This window comes from Passer montanus, unplaced genomic scaffold, assembly GCF_014805655.1.
Source record: "Passer montanus isolate IOZ18808 unplaced genomic scaffold, ASM1480565v1 scaffold15, whole genome shotgun sequence".
Classification (NCBI taxonomy): domain Eukaryota; kingdom Metazoa; phylum Chordata; class Aves; order Passeriformes; family Passeridae; genus Passer; species Passer montanus.
The window spans coordinates 4,891,739-4,909,655 of NW_024362051.1; the positions used below are offsets into that span (position 1 = coordinate 4,891,739).

A 17,917-nucleotide genomic window follows, 5' to 3' on the forward strand; every position below is an offset into this window, starting at 1 on the left:
CCAATTAGATTGCTCAAGAAGGATGCCCACTGTAGCACAGTGCTTTCAGGAGGCCAGACATTTGCTTCCAACAAGCCAGTAATGGCCAAACAACAGCATCCCCTTAGCTGATTGCACAGGCAGTTTGATAAATCCCTGACTTCCAGAGGAATGGAAATTTAGATCAACCTCTGCAGCAGCATCTTCATTAAAAGAAGGTATTTTATTGCATGTCTGCAACAGAAGACTGCAGGTTTTAAGAAGGAACTTTGCCCTATTAGTCACTGCCCACCTTTTGGGAAAGAAGGTCAGAAAAAAGAAAGGATCTGCTGCTGCTGATGCTAATCTCTTCTCTATGTGTGTAACTGCACATCATAAAGATAACAGAAAGGACTATCTGAGACCTGGAACCTTCTAACAAGTTTCCAACTGTGCAGATGGTGTGTTCTCCCTAATAATGAGATGCTTGTGTCATCTCTTCTTTAATTACAGAAACTTCTCACAGCTGGATGGAAGAAGTTAAGTCAGAAAGGGTAAAAAGAGCCCGTTTTGTCTTCTTATACCCTGTACAGGAAACTCACATTCCCAGGTGAGACAACCTGGTGATGCTGCCCTGGAAACCTTCCCTTATATGCCTCCATTTTGGTTTTGGCATCTTTTCCTGAAATTGCCTGTGATGAGTAGCTGGTCGAGTCTTTATTATTGACAGTCAGCACTAGATGGAGCACGTGGATGGTGGGGATGGCCCATTCCATCTTCACAGGATACTGTCTCCAGCAGAAGCCTTGGGTAGCCCGACAATTAATGTAGACTCCAATTTGTTGGTTTTTAGGTCAAAAAGCACAGCCCCCCTTCTCTGCCTGCTGGGGAATGTTTTAATGTAGACTTAGCAGCAAACACTTCTGGCAGAAGGAGTATTCACGTGACACCTCCTTCCAGAAAGGCGGGGCAGCAAGTGCCAGAAAACACCCACTAGAGAATGGGATGTCTGGATGGATCAAATCAGATCCATCAACTGGTGTCAACTCTGTCACACAACATACAGGAGCAGAAAAATGCCCCACTAGATGGCAATTCTCCATGTTCTCTGTACTGTCAACAGAAGAGTAAATCTGCCAAGGTGACCCAGAGTGGAAGCTAATTTGGCTGTCCAAACACATGTGCAGTGCTGTGTCCTAATGTCACTGTGGGTCTGGTGGTGCTGAGCATGGAGGAGTTCCACGGATATCACTGGCACCCAATAACACAACTTGTCTTCGAGGTTTTACTTCTCTTGGTTTGGTTTTTTTCTTCATGACCTAGAGAGCCTCTTCTTGAATTTTACTGTGAGAGACTCACAGAATCACAGAATTGTTAGGGATGGAAAAGCCTTCTAAGGTCATCGAGTCCAACTACTTCCCCAGCACTGCCAAGCCCAGCACTGAACTGTGTCCCCAGGTGCCACATGTACAGGTCTTTTCAATCCTTCCAGGGACAGTGACTCCTTGGCATCCTGTTCCAGGGCTTGACAAAATTATCAGTGAAGAAATTTTTATTAATACCAGCCTCAACCTCCCCTGGCATAACTTTAAGCCATTTCCTCTTGTCCTATCACTTACATGGGAGAAGAGACTGACTTTTATCTGGCTCCAACCTCCCTTCAGGGAATTGTAGAGACTGATAAGGTCGCCCCTGACCTCCCTCAGCTGCTCCTTGTCAGCCTTGTGCTCCAGACCCTTCCCCAGCTCTGTTACCCTTCTCTGGACACATCCCAGCACCTCAGTGTCTGTCTTGTAGTGAGAGCCCAAAAATGAACCCAGGATTCAAGGTGCCTCACCAGTGCTGCAGAGCACAGCAGTCTTGTCCTGCTCACAGCCAGCTGCCAGCCCTTGCTGTGTAACTTTCTGGCACTTGGCTCTGTCACCACTCTTAAAACAAAACAGACCTTGGCACAAAGCAGCCCTGCTGTCGGCCAGTGGCACAGTCATTGCTCAAAAACAAATTAAACAGCAAGAAAAATATGTGAGGATGGACAGAGGAGGGATGAATAAAATACACTGGATATGCAAATGAAACAGCAGCTTTATATCCAGACCATTAAATGTGGCTAATTACCTGCAACCTACCAGCCATGAGGAAGAGCAAAGGCTCCAAAGTGTAAGGACTTACCTGCAGTGTGGGTGATGATTTCCTCATGTTCCCCCAGCTGAGCACCCACACTTGGTCGTGGGACTTGTCATAATGTAATTTGGTTGGTAATGGGTCCACATCCAAGGACTTAAAAAAACCCAGAGAGAGTTATTTACACAGTGACTCTAATGAACATGACAAATATTACATCAGTTCACTGCAGGCATTCTCATGCACCACTGTTATGTTCCCTGTGCAGCTCTGCCTTCAAATCAAGTGGGGGATCAGCAGCAGTTGAAAAATTTGGCTGTGTGGTGCCATTTTCTGGGTAGACATCACTCCATCTAATGCTGTTACTTATAGCCAGTAGAGCAAGGGCCAATTTCTGCCTGAATTGTACCCACACCAGCTCTTTCCATTTATAAGCATTCTTTCCAAACTGCTTATAACCCAGGTCAGGCAGCTCAGCCAGGAATTCATCCCAGTGTTATTTTACCAGTCTCACTGTAAGCTTGGCTGCAGAGGCAGCCTGAGACTGTGATCTCCAGCCCACAGAGGAGTTTATTCCTGCCAGTGAGGTCACAGAACAGTGACCTCCATGTGATGCCACTGGTGAAAGCAACATAGACCCAGCACTTTATTGAGCAGCAGATCTTTGCCCAGCAGATCCACTGGGCAAAGATCTGATTTTTTTGTACTGTATCAAGTCTTTTGCATCAGTGAATAACGTGTTCACTTGTAAGTACCTGTATGGCTTTTTGAGTCTGGATATCAATTATCATTACTCTGTTCTGCTTTGGCTGTGTCACATAAATGTACTTGTCTCTGACATTGACTGCTGAAGCCCAGAGGCAGGACTGAGTGTCTTCACCTTCCACTCTAGGACAGATCTCCTCCTGAGGGGTTAAAAAAAGAAAAGGTTTAATTTTTACAAGTTCAGGGCCTGAAGCAGCAAGAAGCTTAGCCTTGTAAACTGCAGGAAAAAATCCCTGGGGATTCCATTAGGATGATATTTCTCCCCTTTCTTTCCTGGAAAATATGAAATAATTAATTTATCAGATACCACACTTCAGTCTGGCTCTATGGAATGACATTAAACAACTGGACCTCCTGCAAACTTGTATTGAATCTAAATAACCACAGAGTCCATGGATTGATCTTTTGCAGCACGCTCTGGTTCATCAAGACTTGCAGTGCTGTCAGCATTTATTAGCAACAGAACTATCACTCTGTGCTTTGAAAAAACAGTGATTTACATTAATTGAGTCACTGCTTTATATTTTTCTTAAAGTCTTCATTTTCTGCACAAGAGTTTGAAGAGTCACTTTTGGTCCCACCAATAACTCTCTGCATCACTCCTCATCGCTCTTCCTTGTGTCAAAATGCCTTATTTGAAAGAGCATTTGTGTGGGACCAGGCTGTGGGGAGGAAATGGGGTAAAATGAGAATGAAGACATATAAATTTCAGTGAGCACAACCGTTGATTTTAGACCTTATGTTGGGTAAAATTAAATAATGGCCCAAACTACCTAAGGGAAATGTGATTGGAACGGAATCAGAGCTTGTTCAGGAAAAGAGGAGGTACAACAAAAAACAATGTCAGCATTGTGCCTGTACTGGGGGAATAGAATAGAAATAGAAATGAATAGAATAGAAACGGATAGAATAGAAACGAACAGAAATGAATAGAATAGAAACGAATAGAAACGAATAGAAATGAATAGAATAGAATAGAATAGAATAGAATAGAATAGAATAGAATAGAATAGAATAGAATAGAAAATCCTGAGTTGGAAGGGACCTACACCATGTGCAATAATTATGGATAGAAAGCTGTCACATCTAAGCAACACTGCTCTGCTGGCTGAGTGCCTTGGTGGAGACCATGCGTAAGGGTTGAAGATAAAAGACTCAATAATTTGGCTGCATTTTCTGCTGCCCTCCTCATCCTCAGCTCTCACAACACAGCATCCACACAAGCCAAGGGGAGCAGGGAAAAGTTACCAGTCTTTCTGCTACAGGGCTCAGCTGCAGCTGCCCCACCTGCTTCTGGGCCCTCTATGAGCAAATGAAGCAATCTTTTTTGTAGATCCACTCTTAAAGTTGGGCTGGTGTCACTGTCTATATAGCAAACACTCAAGACAGTAAAAGGGAAAAGGGTGGAAAAAATGTCAGCTGTCCCCAGACCAAGGGAAGGGTCCTTGGAGATCTGTAGGAATCCCTCATAGGTGCTCTGAAGAGCAGCCAAGTGATGTTAAAACTCCCTCAATGTGCTGACATTATTTCCTTAAGTGCCCTCTCTGTTTTGTTCTTTTTGATCTGTTTCTCCAGGACCACCTCTTCATTATTTACAGTTCTTTAGAAAAGAAACACAGGATTTCTGTCTTAGTAAAGCTTAGGTGTGGCTTAATAGCATTAAGTCCATGGTAAGCACTAGCCTTGGGGTAAGCATCAGTCTGGAGTTCTTCTAAGGTATATTAAAATCTAGTGGGGAAAAAACCTCAGTATAAGTACAAATTTATTGAGATTTAGAAAATACTTCGTACACACTCATAAGAAGCAGAGCTGGACCCAGCCTGCAGGGCTCATGACAGCAATTCTAGCCTTTGATTCCTTCCAAAACTGAAACCAATGCTGAGCCTCTTTCTTTCAGAAGAGTCACATTCTTTAGCCACATTTTCAACTTCCCCTTTAAAAAATTAGAAAGTAAGTAAAGGAGTAACTAAAAAAGCATTTCTGGATGTATTTCAGCACCTGTGTTTTTTTTTTAAGAACTGACAGTTTCATGAGGATATGCCTGCTGTATGTTCCTGTGCAGGAGTACATAACAGGTCACTGAGAACACTGACCTCACAGAGCCTCCAGGCACGTGTTATCCCACTGGCCATGTTGAGCTCCACTGCCTACAAGCCAGTGCTTGACATTTCTGACACCTGAAAAAATTTTCCTTGTAACTCCTACAGCAAGGGTTAGGTAAATTCAGTGCAGACAGAAAAGTGCCAACAGCAAACACAGACAGTGCAGCTCTTTCTCAGTGTAGAAGATGCAGAGGATCTTCATGGCACAACCATTTTCTGGGCATTCTTATTTGCGTCCCTGCTGCAGTTTAACATGGCAAACCACTTCCAAAGAGCAGAAAGTGGCCCATGGTAGCTCACTTTGCCTATGGAGCCATCAATAAAAGGAGCACCAGTGAATGATGTGCACATCTCTCTGCTATTGACTTTTGTACATTCCCTAAAGCCCAGCTACAAATTTGGGGCATGGATAAGTAAACAGATCAAAAGGACAAATGAAAATCTTTGCTTTTGTGATAACTAGCCAAATTCTCTGCAGTAAATCCTCCGTGTCAGCCTTAGAACTTAGGTGGATCCCCTGATTTTCAAGAGAAGATGCTATTCCTCAGGGATGCTGCATGAAGCCCACCAAGCTCCAACATCCCTGTGGCAAACAGGACCTTTAGCAATAACAACCTTTGAAGAGATTAAGAGAAAGTTTCCCAGCTGCCAGCTGTAGCTGCTGGGTTCAGGACTTACATAACTTGTGAAAATCCTCTCTTCAGGCCTGATATGTCTCCGGATTTCACATTCGTTTGGCTGAAGGACTGTGATCCCGTCATCAGAAAAGACATAGAACATATTCCCAACACTCAGGCCTTAAAGGGGGATAAAGAAGAAGGATTTTTTTTGTTATGTATCCATAGATGTTAGGACTCTTTTAAAGAGCTTGTCCTCCTCTCCCGACAAACAAAATCTGCCTTACATAAAGGTTGGTCATTTGGATGCAGTTGGAGCATTCACAAAATCAAATTTCATGTCACAACAAGGGCTTCAAGGAGTGAAGAGGTACAAACACATTCAAAAATGCATTGCCTTGGTGGCAGTGGTAGTACCCAAATAATTATGCCTGGGTCTTGTAAACAGGTACCAAAACAGGATTTGATCCCAAGAAGCCTCTCTGTTGCACTGCTATCCCCCTCAGATTGTGAATTTGTTTTTTTTCCTATTATTTCATTAAAAACAGCTTGATAATAATTTGAGAACTGAAAGACAAGCTTTAGTTAAAATTAAAGTGAAGGTCATCCTGTTACAGGCAACCTGACTGCTGGTAACTGTGATGTTAAATGGAAGTGTTTAGCATTTGCATGAATGAAAATATATAGAATTCTCTATTTTCTTAAACTATCTGAAAGAACTAACTACAGCCACCAAAATAAATACATTTTTGAAATCTTGCAAACTGTAATTCACAAATGTGGAGTAGTTCAGCATTGCATTAGCACTCATTTATCCAACCAGGGCATTCCAGGAGATTTGGAAAACTGGCTGATTGTCATTGCTTTGCCATTAGAAGATTATGTTTTATCATTTCTGTCATGCTACATGGAATTGCAGTGATAAGATCTTTAAGAAATGTTCAGGATCCTTTCAAACACTCTAGTTTCAAAGATCCAATCATTCCATTTTTCACACCAACACCAGTAAGTGTTTGCAATGACCACTGCCACCCCTAGCAGTGTTGATAGTGTACTTTATCTGCCAACAATATGGTGATGCTATAATTTGTATCTTCTAATTGATTTCACTTTTCCCATGGAGAAATAAAGTCCCCATTCTATGGCTCTGAACAGTGTTCAGTGTTAAAAATTCCCTTTGCTGGTCCTGTGGTGGCAGCTCGAAGTGCTGCTGACAGAGACAGTTTCTCACTGTCTGCAGGATTGAGATCTTAATCATCACAGGAAATTTGACAGTAAAAATATGGATAATTTGGACAAATGTATTTTTGGAAAGTTTTGTCAAACACATTGTATCTAGTAAGGCTAGAAGGTGTTTTTGTTGCTAAGCCCCCTTCTTTTGATGCCAAATAAGTAGCTTTAGAGAACAATGTGTCAGCATGTGGTGTTTGCTGTACTGACATGGTTCAAGTTGAGTCTCTGAACCATAGCACAGAAATCCCCCAGTCAGGGCATCAGGTGGGTACAAGAGCAGTGATCCTCAAATGTGATTGCACAGGGCAGGATCATGCATGTAGGAAAAGCTCTCCATCGAGAGTTATCTCATGGACTAAGGGTTGTTTTCTCCCCAGGTATACTGGTAATACATTTCATTCCGGCACTTTGGACCAAAACCTGCGCTCCCAGCATCCACACAACTCCCAGCTGCTTAGTGGGATTTGATGAACACATCAGAGGGCAGAATTTGACCCTGGCCTGGAATGAGTGCCGACATTTCATGGGTAAAGGATTTTAATCCTAACAAGTGAAAACAGGCAGGCAATCAATTATGACTACTGTGAAGATGCTTATTATTATTTTCATGCACAAGAGTAGTGTGATTTTGTCTGATGATCCTATTACAATGAGGGTGTATTTAAAAGACCTTAATTACCCACAAAATTACTTTGATTAAAAATTTTACCCCAACAGGTTTAGAGTCAGAGACTTGGCAAGTTCTGCTACTTATTTTACAGTAAAATAAATCCAAGTTTTTCTGCAGACTAGTTAAAATATACTACAAATTCCTGAGAGCATTCAGTTACTGTTTTTTTAAAAAGTTTGTCAGTTAAAATTAAAGCACTTTTTTCCCCCAGAGATTGATCTTCATATTGATATTTAGACCAAGCAGGATTTTACTAGACAAACTAGGTGTTTTATTCTGGCTTATGAAACATTTGCCTAATCTTGGTTGGGTACATCCTAAACAATCTCATGGACATCAGTAGAACAGACTCAATTTTTGATTATACTCATGTAACTCCTTAGTGCAGGGAATTGGGAATTATTTCACTACAGAGGTGGGCAATTAAGTATTTTGTGTTTTTTATAGTAGTGAGGTAGGTACCAAATTGGGAACTGGGGGACTAATGAGGAGTTCTTAAAATTTTTTTTCCTTTTGAACTGAGGATGTTTCAAGTTAGATGACACAACTAGTTCAAAACATAAAGGCATTATGAAAGGCAAAATACTTCACCTGTATAGCAAAATATCCCTAATACAAAAAAAACCCCAAAATTAAGAGTGGGGAGGGTTTCCTAAACATAACAGTTCTCATTTGATCCACTCCAGATGAAGCTGGCTCTAACAAAAAAATGTTGGGAGGACACCTGATATCAACAAGAGCTTATTTGAGAAATACAGTGTCTCCCTCAGTGTACATTTATACATCCCACCTTTGAGATCAAAGGGCAAATTTTTCATCATGGAATACTCTCCTCTTATACTTAAATAGTTTTCCTCAACTTAATCTAAATACCTGGAAATATTTTAGAACTTACATTTGGTAATGAAAAGGCTTTCAGCTTTTTAAGTGCATACACTGACATAACTGCTGATTGGCTGCTGGCACAAAATTCTCCTTTTCTCCAGGTATTAAGTAAGCAATGTTCACTACAGAAATGAACAATGTCATGAAAAAAAAAATCTCTACATTTGGGCTACTCATGGTTTTCTCTGGACAAAATTAAAAACTATTTGTACACTGAGTAAATACTGCATGTGTTTCCAGCCCCAGGTTTAACTGGCTGGGTGCCCCATGTGCACTCATTTCTTGAGGAGTTGCTTGTGCATGGTCTGAAAGGTTTTGAGAACAAACTGACAGACTGACTTTTAAAATGACCAAATACTTGTATTAAAAGTTTGACTTGCAGCAAAAGTTTGTTCCACATCATATTTTGTTTAGGCATTTTCCCGAGGTTTTAATTATTCCAGATGTTGTGGGGATGAGGTAGTGATCATTTTAAAGGAGCTCAAATCTACCAATGCATTTGTTAATATTGCTACTTGCACACAATAAGGAATTGAAAGAATATATTAAAATGTATAACAAAAATTACCAGTATTTTAGCTTTCTCTGTGCCAAGATTTCACATGCTGAAGTATATCCTAGAATGAATGTGCCCATCAAATACTACAGAACAACAGAAGCAAGGTAATAAACCTGCTTTACAGATACTGAATTCTTTAGGAACATCAATAGCAGATCTGCTTTACTGGCCATGTTTTGCCTCAATATTGCTCATACTTTCATTTAAAATGTGCAAGGTTGATAAGCAGTAAGTCCATTTATTTAGCAAAATTATAATAAGACTTTCTGCAACCAACTTCTCAGCTGTTCTTTAAATATCCCTCTACTTCTACATCTGGTAGGATTATCCAGCTGCTTTCTTTAAAAAGGAGCATAAGGGACACTATACAAACAGCCATGGAGCATTGTGCAGGTGGTGCTGGACTGATGAGATGCATCAGAAACTTCATTTCCAAGCAGAAGGGAAATGGCAATTCTTAGTGCCCTTAATGCCATTTACGGGAATGTCAGCAGTGAAGACTCCTCACAGCCCTGCCCCAGGAACCTGCAGGTGGGTGTTCAGAAAGAAATGCTGGGGAGCTCTCCCAGGTGACTGTGCCACCTCTCTGACCTCCAGTGAACCGCATTTGCCTTGGGTTGGAGGGACTCTGGAAATAAACTGGTGTATTTGCTCTGTGAGTCTGACAGTGTGCACCAGCTGTTTGCACACCTGGCCCAAGCTGCTCTGGCCACCACACCCTGGCACCCTCCTTCTGCCCCAAAATCCTTCGTGCCAAGCCCAAGCTACCCAGAAAGCTTCCTGCTGAGGGCTGGAAGCACAGCTACTGTTTTGGAGTACCTGGAGGCTCTGCTTACAAAGGGGCTTTGCACCCTCCAAGAGCAGAGTGAGCCTGAAGCCCTTCTTGGAGGAGCAGGGTGAGGGAGTCTGGGTGTTGGCAGGGGGCAGGAGGACATGGCTGAGAGCAGTTTGTCACTGCACAGCAACCTTTCCCACACAGCCTGAAGGACACCAAGGTCTCAGCAGCCTCATAAGCAGCTGGCAGATGTAAGAACTGGTTTTCAACTGCACTTCAACCTCAGAACCTCCCTCCAGGCAGTGGGTGTCCTGCTCACAGCCCTCCAGGAGCCCAAGGTCAGAGTCCCCTCTGCACACCTGGGCTGCACACCTACAGAGTCAGATGGACAACCTGTGTGAGAGCTCCTTGGGCATGATGCTTCTCACTGGGTATTTTGGAAATTATGACAGCAGAAGCTTGTAAAAATGAGGTGATTTTGAGGGTCTCCATGATATCTTTGAGTCAATTAGCTGCTCAGGATGGTTTGTTTTTTTTTTACTTTGGCTTCCAAGATGCACAGTTGTTGACCTTGTGAAGGGCACACTGTAAGTTTGATCCAACTAGAGCTCTTAACTGCCAATTAAAACAAGGAGAAATGGGGCAACCTTTACCCTGCATTGATTCAAAGGATAGAGGGAAGAAAACCTGTTGTGGTTTGGATTTTTGTTTTGCCTAACAGTCAAGACCACAATTTCTGTTGCTCACCTAGAAAACATCAATACATGCTACTGAAAAGGAAGAGCTTGAATTGCTTGCTTAAAAATGCAGTACATTGAATTTATGCCTTACTTGTTCAATTATGGTAATTTGGGAGCACTTCTGATGCTTGTGTGATTGCTAATGCAGCTTGAAAATCTCAGGCTACTCACATTTCTGGCAGTATATATAAAATTCATATTTTTATATATTTTATGGTCATCTATTATTTCATAGTGGGAAAATGCAAGAACTTATAGGTACAAGAGTGACATCTCTTATTTGAATAATTTAGCTTTTAAAAGTCTGGTCTGTACTTAATCTGGTGACTGTGAAAGTTGATAGGATTAGTGGCAAGTCAGTGGAGAATGGCCCATCATGGAATTATTAAAGCAGACAAGCACATTATCACTACGACAAAAGAACTTTACTGCAGTACCTTCCTCTCGCCACAGTATGTTTGCAACTGCAGCATCAGAATATTGGGAAAGCCAGAAAATAATCAGGAAAAGAAAAAAAACAACAAAACAATGTCAAAACTTTCATTGTATCAAGTAACTAAATAAATACTCATGTTTACATGAACTGTTTAATTGGTGAAAATTTTGTAACATTCATTCACATAAAAAACCAGGAAAAACAGAGAGTTCTAAACACATTTGCTCCTTCTAGAGACAATTAAGAAACTTTGACATGGTAAAAATCCTTCCTGAAATGAAGGCAGCTGTGCAGAGATCAATGACCTACTAAAGAGGAGCTGTTACCTTCAGATGCAGCTGCAGGTATGGGACAGCCTTGTGCTTTTCTGTGCAGGTTGAGTGGGGAAACACAACATGGAATTACAGAATCATTAAGGCTGGATAAAACCTCTAAGATCATTGAGTCCAACCATTAACCCAGCGCTGCCAGGTCCACCAGCATCTTTCAGAAGAAGGCTGAGACTGGCAGCTACAGCAGTGCACCCCTGGCTGCGCTGTCCCTTGGAACTTCATGCAACTGCATTCTTTCAGGACTCACATAAGCTTTGAAAGTGCATCTGCATTTGAATTTCTGTTCCAGATAGATCCAATTATTTCTCAACATACTGTAATTTCCCTTGCTCAAGTATTCAAGGGAAAATGACCAATATTAACAAGAGTACATATATCTAGTTAATGAGGAACAGGATATCTTTTCCAAAGATTTTCCTTGAAAGCCCATATTTATGGGTAACTTCGTTTCAATTCTCGCTCTATATTAGCAGCCAGAAAAGCAGTAAAAATCCCATTTGCACCTAGACTTTTAGTATCACCATAAACCCAGGTAATCTCCCAGGCAGTTAAGAAGGCAGAACTGGGAAAGATCAGGCCTCTGGGAGCTTTTCTACTGGGACAACTGATCACCTCCTTCAGCAATTCTGTTTTGGGGTCAGTGTGGTCGAGATAACACTGCTGCACTCCTATGGGAGATGTTGGAAGAGTAGCTGGGAGGGTATTTGTCTTTGAGGAAGATAATTTCATGCTGAGGGAAACCTATTTTGCCAGTCAGCGATGTAAGAACAGGTAAAAGAAATAATTTAATCACAACATTTTTCAGACATCTAAATATTCAAGAATTTTGACTGGTAACTGGCTTCAAAAGAATCCTTACACAGAAATCAATGAGATTTATAGAATGTGACAAAATATTACATTTTGGATTCCCTGATATCTGCAACTATTGCCAATTTGTTACTCCAATAAAGCTGTTACCCATCACACACACAGCATACTTCTGGCACATGAAAGACACCATCTTCCTGGACAAGATTTTACCTTCTCTGCATGATTTCTACCACAAAAAGTGTCCAATCCTCTGATCAAAGTGCATTCAGAACTGTCATTACCTTATGTAAGATCCAACCTACTGCATGCAATAGCCTGAACTAAATGACATTAAATTAAATTACATGTGTGCCATCACATTCCAACACTACTAAAGAAAGAAGTGCATGGAAAATTGAGCTTACGGGTCTTTCTTGCTGAATCTTCGATGAAAAGGGAAGATATGTCCTCGTCCACTCCCACCTCATTTTTGGCAATGCAGGTGTAGGCACCGGTGTCCTCATAGCGAACACTGCTGATATGAAGTTCACTTCCGTTTGCTGTAAGAGACACACTCATAAACAGTGCTCCTCACTGCTGCTAATTGCTGTCCCTGCCTTAATTGTCTTCCATCGCCACAGACAGTGAGGGTTCCACCCCACTGTGTCTCCCCCCATTTGACTGGAGGTTTTTGGGGATTCTCATGGGAGCTGGTGTCTTGCTCCATTCCATCAGCACATACATGCTCTACACCAGAAAAGAACAAAGAACGATCTCAAGTCAAACTGTAAATTACATTTCATTTATTTCTTCTTTTTGTTAGAAAAGTGCTTTGGCTCTAGCGATGAAAAATTAATTTTTGTTTTGCCAACTGTTTTCAATCAGATCACCAAAAAATTTTGGTTTAAAGGGGTCTCTGTGGTTCCTCCTACCATTTTGCCTCCTGCAGTGGGACCAACGGCAAAAACCTTTGGAACATGTCGAGATATTGTATGTGTCATGCAGCAATATCAGTGTTACCAACACAAGCTGAAGGGCACAAAGGGCACAAAATCTACCAAAGCCAGACTGGGGCATGTGTTGAGGATGGGGTTAATATTTTTACACAGAAAATTGCAAATAAATGTTTTTGCCTTTTGCCATGCCTGTTGCACCCTCATTCCAACAGGGACCTAGAGGAGCTAAAAGCCTGATTCCTTCAACAGGGCCGAGTGGGAGACTGATTCTCAGCTGACTTGCATCCAGTGTGGGCTTAGACTTGAACAAATAATTTAATGAATTTCTCTTCAAATAATTTAATGCATTTCTTTTCTACTGTGCTGTACACAAGAAGCAAGGCAGTGAAGAAACAGGCAGGCTGTCTTTGAACAGAATGCAATTACCACTTACATCAATCAATAGTGTATTTCCCAGGAAATTCACAGGAGAAAGAGATAAAAAGAAAGAACAGGGGTTTTATAACACGATTTCCAACAACTGCGGCTTAGCAAAGTACAAGAACTTCTGCTTTAAAGTGCAAAATAATCCTCCTTAATCCCTGTCTACAATACTTTAATTAATCAAAATTCCGTTCTTACCGAGGAGCGATAGTTGTTTGGATAGTTTTGGCATGATATCAATGCCGTTCTTTAGCCAGGTAATTCGGGGATTAGGGATGCCTTCAGCGTGACATTTCAGGCTTGCTGACACGCCCGGCTCCTGCGCCTGCGTTTCGGGGTAGACGCGGATCACCGGAGGCACTGTGGGAAGCAAGGAATTGGGGCTTGAGACTGTGCTGGGGCTGCAGAGCCGCTGCTGTCCTGCAGTGCCACGAGGGGCTCTGCGCTGAGAGCCACGGAGATAAACCTGGTCTGGCTGTCAGTGCAAGCTACAAGAATGATTTCTCTACAGCTTGACTTTGGGGGAAGAAAATGGAAAATAATACTTTTCCAAGCACTGGCATATCGGAAGCTGAGGATGCTCCATCCCTGGAAGTGTTCAAGGCCAGGCTGGACAGGGCTTGGAGCAACCTGGTGTAGAGGAAGGTGTCCTTGGCCATGGCAGGGGGTTGGAATGAGATGGTGTCTAAGATCCCTTCCATCCTAAACCAGTCTGTGATCCTATGACTCTATAACAGAAAATAGTGAACTAATATACCAATGCCAGGGAGCAATCTTGCAGTACAATTCTGTACTTAGACTGTTCTTGCTTTCATTGAGTGACTAACTGAACTTAATAGTTGGATTAAAACCTAATGTAGGCACTCACATATTTAAAAATTAAAGTATGAAGTTCAGATCTTCACTGAATCTAGGAGGGAAATTGAGTTCTTGCCTATGAAAAACAACTTAATCTTCAGTACTTAATTAAATATCCATCAGGAAGTGGACTGTGTATTCACTGTCTCTTATTCTGAACAAATAAAGTGTTTATCAATTATTTCTTTTCACTGAGAGGTTTTTAAAACATGACTTACCTTGTTCACGAAGGCACTCCTCAACTATTTAATATACTCCACTGGCAGAACTACTAATTATATTACAATTTCAGAGATGTTCATTGATTTTCAATCATCTTTCCTTCACTGCTCAAACCAACAAGGCTTAATACCACCCGTTAACTCTTTCTTAACAAATTACTTAGTTAAAAAAATTGCAATATTGCAACATCAGTGATAGATACCAGTGAGATTCTTTCATCTTGAGGGAAAAATAAAAGGAAATATGAGGATGTCTCATACCATGGCCAATGGTATTTGTGTTTCACAATGAAGCAGCCAGCTTTTCCATCAGATTAGGAGATTTTGGGATTCATGATGTAGCTGCTGAAAGTTGTACAGTTTTGTAAAATCATGGCCAGAGTCCAATATGGATGTGTCCAGACTGGATAGGATGCTACTAGTAACATTTTTTGAATGAAATGATTTAGTAAGTGAGGTCCATTGAAGGCAAACATGATTTATTTAGAGTCACAGCTGAAAGACAGTGTGCCTCCTACAAATGCAGATGAAAAGGATTTACAATATTCAAGAAGGTCTGATTCTCAGATCCTGAAATCAGCTGACTTGGCTGAGATCTCACATGGCCAAAGGCACCAGAGAAATTTCACTCCAAGCCAAGTGTCTTCTTACCTGGCAGCTCCCAGAGACAGAGCCCATCCCAGTCATCACCTATTTAATGCTCTCAAAACCATTGTGGGTTGTTAGTTCCTTAATATTGTTTGCTTTAGGCTTTCCTGCTCACCTGGGCAGCTGTGTCAGCACTTCCCAGGCTGGCCACAGCCATCAGCTCCCCAGAATCAGGGAACCCCTTCACCAAACAGACTGTACTTTCAACTCTCACATTTTTGCCTCACACCTTGATAGTCTGCACATGAATAATCCACCTATTTTACCTGGAGGGCTGCAAACACAATAGATTTATACTGCCAAATATAGCTCACAGGTCCCAGACACTGAATCAATGCTCTGCATGAAAATTAACTTAAAATTATAGCAAGGTATCTTTTCAAGAGTGATTAATAAGGAAACTGTTTTCACCTACAAAGAATATGTGCTTCACCTCCATTTCTGCTCTCTTATCATCTTCCCTCTCCTTCTATTTTTAAACTTTTTATTTCTTCTCCCTTGTCTTACATAATTCACTGCACAGGTAAATTATTGCATGCAAATGCCTTGTGATAACAGCAAACTGCAGAATATATTTTTATTGTCCTTGCTACAAATTAATACATTCCAGGTATGCACATTAAACTTGCAAAGATTTCAGTTCCAGACTTTGGGATATATGGATTACCCCTTGCTTTTTCCCTTGGTGAATATATATCATTGCTAACCATTACTGTGTCTGCAGCCAAGGGCAATATAAAAATGCCATTATCTTAAGCAAAGTAGGAAGAAAGAAGCATTGAAACAAGCACGAGATTGGGTAGATTGCCTACTGCTGCATACTGAGCAGCACCTCACTGGTGAGCAGACCAATTCATTACCATAAAACAGCTCAGGTGATAAAGCACACGATGAGCACAGATGGTGGCACCAAGGCCCAAAGACATCCATTGCTGCTGTAGGAGCTCTATACTCCAGGGTGTAGCAATAATTAACAGATTAATCATTTACTTGAGATGTTTTACTCTTTCCATTTATGATTTGAAAGGAGCTTGCAGCATTTTATGTTTTCTGCTGAAAAGCCACATTAATGAAACATCCATGTTTGTAACATCTCTCATACTGGAAAATTTGTCCTATTGGACCCTTATAATTGGGCTGAGGATCAAACAGCTTTTTAAAAATTGTTTTCAAAGAATACAATATTCTGATTTATGCTGATGTTTTCTTGAGTGCAAGGACCAAGGAAAATGATGCCCTACACTCAGCAGTCTCTTGATTTGGCAACTATCAATTTTCATAGTTGATTACTATTTTATGAGATTCTTTATCCTCAGGACCTCTTTTTTCCTCCTGAAAGTGCTAAATTGCTTCCTCCCTACAGTTAGTGTACACATTTCCCAAGCAATATCCATACGTGGGAGAGAACAACATTTTCAGACTGTTCTTGGCTCTTCCTGATCAAAGATACCAGAATGCAAGATGAATTTTTCATTCTTAAACCATTTAAACATTGCCTTTCAGCAATTTCTTTTCATCCAAAGCTCTTAAGGGCAAGCTGCATAAATACACTGACTTAAATTTCACTAATAACTGTGAATCCTAAGATTGATGAGCTCAACCAAACCTCTCCCATCAAACAGGCTGCATTTCACATGTGCTTCATGCTTCATGCCCAGATGTGAGCCAGCAGGTTGGGGCATTCACCTGGTGACCTTCACATTTTCTGCCTCTGCTTGTCAAAATAAGCATCTGGATCTACCCATGTTATTTGGGGTACCCTGAACCATCTGACACAAAGGGAAACACTGCATAACACTCAGCACTTGAGCAATAGTAGAGCATGAAATCTCAGAAACATTTAATGTTGTCGAAGTTGGGCTGCAAGCTTTCTATTTAAGCTTGTATTTCCTTATTTTCTATATTATCTAATCAATGTAAGAATCTAGCTTAATGTTCTAAAAAGAGGCAAAGCAAAAAATAAGTTAAATAAAAGTTGGATAAAAGCAGAGGAAGAGAGTACATGTAACTAAGATCAGATTCTTTTGTGAGCTGACTGATGTGTCTTAGTGGGAACAGTAAGACAGGGCCCATGTGATAGGGAGAAGGACCCAAGGATGCTAGAAAAGTTACTGCAGCTTTGAAAACAGGAAATTACTGAAAAACAGTCTAAAAATTAGAACCTGCCTGTAGAGACCCAGTGGGCTTGGGAAGGGTGGGGGATGAACCCTTTTACTTTCCAGCTGGATCTTCTTTCTCTATTCTCTCCCAACAGACAAACTTGGGAGATGTGAAAAGAAAAATTCTGATAATTTTCACAAAATAAAAAGCACCCATGTTTTTGATGTTGAAAGTAGATCAGTGCCTCCCTAGAGGAGACAGGCGAGCAGATACACCCGAGTTCTGGCTGATTTGCTCCTGTCACATTCTCTTACCATTTTAGTCCAACACAAGAAAGCAACAAAAACCCTTCCACGCTGAAGATGGAGTTTTTAGTTTGATACAGACAGACAGAGACAAGCCCCAGTGCTGAACAGAGCCCATCAACTACACTTAGATTCTCAGCATCTTCACTCAATTCAGTTTGGCTCAGTTTCTTCCCTCTACTCCCGTCAAGAAAAATTCCTCAATTTGTCCTTTAAGTTACTAAAACTGAGGTTTCCCTGTGAAAGGCTCTGCCTTGGGAACCCTCCAATGCATTAGAAGGCAAACAATGCTATCCTGCCATCAGGGCTGTCACCCCTGCATCAGCTGCTGGAGGAAACTGTGACACAGGCAGAACAGGAGGGAATATACTGATATGGGCAGCCACATCAAGGATTGCAAAAACCCAGCTTTGCAAAGCCT

The 17,917-nt window shown here is 41.3% G+C and overlaps 1 protein-coding gene across 3 annotated transcripts in view; it reads right to left on the minus strand.

Moving 5' to 3' along the window:
* Positions 1-17,917, minus strand: part of FSTL4 (follistatin like 4) — a 209,829-nt gene that overhangs the window by 7,486 nt on the left and 184,426 nt on the right. For 2 of the 3 annotated variants that reach the window (XM_039701795.1, XM_039701793.1), the window contains 6 exons: positions 13,563-13,724; positions 12,411-12,545; positions 10,863-10,889; positions 5,625-5,743; positions 2,835-2,984; positions 2,128-2,235 (listed from right to left, as the gene is read on the minus strand). In XM_039701795.1, the coding sequence (XP_039557729.1) occupies positions 2,128-2,235; positions 2,835-2,984; positions 5,625-5,743; positions 10,863-10,889; positions 12,411-12,545; positions 13,563-13,724 (701 nt within the window). The remainder of the gene's footprint in view (positions 1-2,127; positions 2,236-2,834; positions 2,985-5,624; positions 5,744-10,862; positions 10,890-12,410; positions 12,546-13,562; positions 13,725-17,917) is intronic. The other variant, XM_039701794.1, reaches the window with a different exon arrangement.